This window comes from Phaethon lepturus, unplaced genomic scaffold, assembly GCF_000687285.1.
Source record: "Phaethon lepturus isolate BGI_N335 unplaced genomic scaffold, ASM68728v1 scaffold14028, whole genome shotgun sequence".
In the NCBI taxonomy this organism is placed as follows: Eukaryota; Metazoa; Chordata; class Aves; order Phaethontiformes; family Phaethontidae; genus Phaethon; species Phaethon lepturus.
The window spans coordinates 12632-15490 of record NW_010558381.1 but is presented as its reverse complement, the minus strand read 5'-3'; the positions used below and the strand labels follow the sequence as shown (position 1 = coordinate 15490).

General features: G+C 42.1%; 1 protein-coding gene across 1 annotated transcript in view; it reads left to right on the top strand.

Moving 5' to 3' along the window:
• The first annotated feature begins 7 nt into the window (after positions 1-7).
• The window catches only part of LOC104625430 (chromosome unknown open reading frame, human C21orf59), a 9031-nt gene continuing 6179 nt past the window's right edge, over positions 8-2859 (top strand). Inside the window, exons 1-2 of the mRNA XM_010293049.1 lie at positions 8-83; positions 1242-1409. Coding sequence (XP_010291351.1) covers positions 1244-1409 — 166 coding nt within the window. The 5' untranslated portion in view covers positions 8-83; positions 1242-1243. The remainder of the gene's footprint in view (positions 84-1241; positions 1410-2859) is intronic.

Below are 2859 nucleotides of genomic sequence, written 5' to 3'. Positions count from 1 at the left end.
CGGCAGCGTCCGCCTGGGCGACCTGGCCGCCCTCGTCGCCCGCATCTACAACGGGAGGCTGAAGGTGCAGCGCCTCTGCTCAGGTACCGGCCTCTCCCCCCGTACGTAGGGGTGGGCTCGCCGCCTTCCTCTTTCACTTAGAATCATAGAATCGTTAAGGTTGGAAAGGACCTCTGCGATCATCAAGTCCAACCGTCAGCCCAATACCGCCATACCCACTAAACCATGTCCCAGAGTGCCATGTCTACACGTTTCTTGAACATCTCCAGTGATGGTGACTCCACCACCCCCCTGGGCAGCCTGTTCCAATGCTTGACCACACTTTCAGTAAAGAAGTATTTCCTGATATCCTATTTAAATCTCCCCTGGTGCAATTGAGGCCGTTTCCTCTCATTCTATTGCTTGTTACTTGGGAGGAGACCAACACCCACCTCGCCACAACCCCCTTTCAGGTACTTGTAGAGAGCGATAAGGTCTCCCCTGAGCTTCCTCTTCTCCAGACTGAACAACCTCAGTTCCCTCAGCTGCTCCTCACAAGACCTGTTCTCCAGGCCCCTCACCAGCTTCGTTGCCCTTCTCTGGACACACTGCAGCACCTCAACATCCTTCTTGTAGTGAGGGGCCCAAAACTGAACACAGGATTTGAGGTGCATTTGTGCAAATGCTGAACACAGCATTTGAGGATTTGCAGTACTTCTGGTGTGTCTGTTGTGAGATGGATACACTTTAGTTAATGTGGTGATGGTAAAGAGTCTGGAGGGCCTTCAAGGAAAGGGTGCTGTGAAGTGGGCTGACAGCTGGATAAGTTGTTCTGGGGGAAAGTAGCAAATGTACCTTGCAGGCTGTGGATCAGATGCTGTAGGCTGGGTAGCAGGACGAAGAAACTGCATCCGCACCCTGTCTGTTCTCACTGCTTGGGACTGTGCATCGCTAACTAGCATTTACACCTCTCTGCTGTCTCATCTAGAATTATGCTGGACCATTGCTTCTTGATTAGGCATAAATTACTGTGTCATTTGTTATATGCATATATGTGTGAAATGTATGAATTATAATGTAATTACAGCAACATATAGCTATATATTTGTGTGTATATACCTTATTATTTATTCCATGTACTTAGCTCTTTAGAAACTGAAGACTGTAAGTTTTGCCTGCACGTACATAATGTGAAAGGCTTTTGTAAATGATACATTCTCAATAACACAGATTTTTAATCTTGTTCTTTAAACATTTCAAAGAGATGGAGGAGCTGGCAGAGCACGGTGTTTTCTTGCCTTATAATATGCAAGGACTGACAGATGAGCAAATCGAAGAACTGAAGTTAAAGGATGAGTGGGCAGAAAAGTGTGTACCAAGTGGTGGAAGTGTCTTCAAGAAGGATGAAATTGGGCGAAGAAATGGACATGGTAAATTGATGATAAATGTTTCTTTCCCTGCAGACATAGATGATCTGTAATATAATAAGGAACATGAAAACCATAATTCTGGACCTTTTACTTTTACCTCACTGTTCTGGAAGATGAAAGAAAATTAGTAGATACTAAGTATACATATTTCAGGCCTACATGTTAGCTGGCTCGTGTATTTGCTAATTATAAAAGTAATCCTATAAATAAACTATATTAAAAGTAGTCATAGATTTGTTAACATCTTTCAAGAGCCTGCTTTCACAACAGATCAGCTAAAATATTGGTTACATATGTAAGTCTTCTGTCTTGGATTAGAGCCTGGTGTAATGTTGATTTAAAAGCTAAGTAGTAGTATATCTCTTCAGCACATATATTATTTAACTTTGCAACTATAGCACTTGGAAGTAAACACCAAAGATAAGTAAACAGTTATTAGAAGCAAGTTTGACTGTTTCACTTTAATTTGTTCTCCCCATTTGTAAATGCATACTTCTGTACTATTTTTCTCCAGAGGCTCCAAGAGACATTAACAGGTTTTTTTTCTAATATTTCTCCTTTTTTCTCATTCACTGTGACTCAGACTTACTGAACTCACTCCTGTCACTTTTTCCTTCTGCAACTCCAGCCAAGTGGTTTTGCCTTAGCACCCGGTATGTGTATCGAGCGCCACTTCAGAGTCGAGAGCATGAGGACTGATTGCACAGAAGAGACCGCGATTGTCTTCTTGCTGTCTATCCCCGTAGTCCTGACACCACAACAGCCCTTGTCGGGTCGGCAGCCCTTTAGACATTGATTGCAGGGCAGCTCAGTTACGGAGGAATCTTTGAATAACTTAGCCTTGTCATATGCAAACGGCTTACTCCAAGTGTCTTACATTGGGGAAGATAATTCTTCTAACACAACACATTCCCCAATCAAATTTAAGTCTTTGCTGAACTTGATTAAGAGCTTATATTATAGCTAAAAGTTTTCCCTCCTAACTATGTTCTCAGAAATAGCAGAGCATCTCGTACGTAGGCATGCAGACAAAGCCTGTCTTGTTTGGCATGGTTGTGAGCAGTGTCGGGCCTTACAGTAAAAATCTGCAAGCAACATTAATGTAAGGGAAGTACCACTCATAGTTGTAAACAGGCACTTACTGGTTAGTGGGAGGACAGCTTTGTAATATTAACAAAGTTATAGTATTGAACAGCATGTAAATGTGGGCCAAACCAAATAGCATCAAATGACGTGTTTGAATGTTCAACTGTGAATGAGTACAATTTAATTGGATTTTTGTTTTTGAGGAGAGGCTTTTTATAACGGTTAAAATAGGTAACTATCATACAAAATGCACATTGTATTTGCAAAACTGCATTTGCTGTTAGATTGAAACTTTAATTGGAAAAAAGTCAGAAAACTCTGAGCTCTTGTCTGCTTTTACGCACATCTGCCAGGACAGCCCACA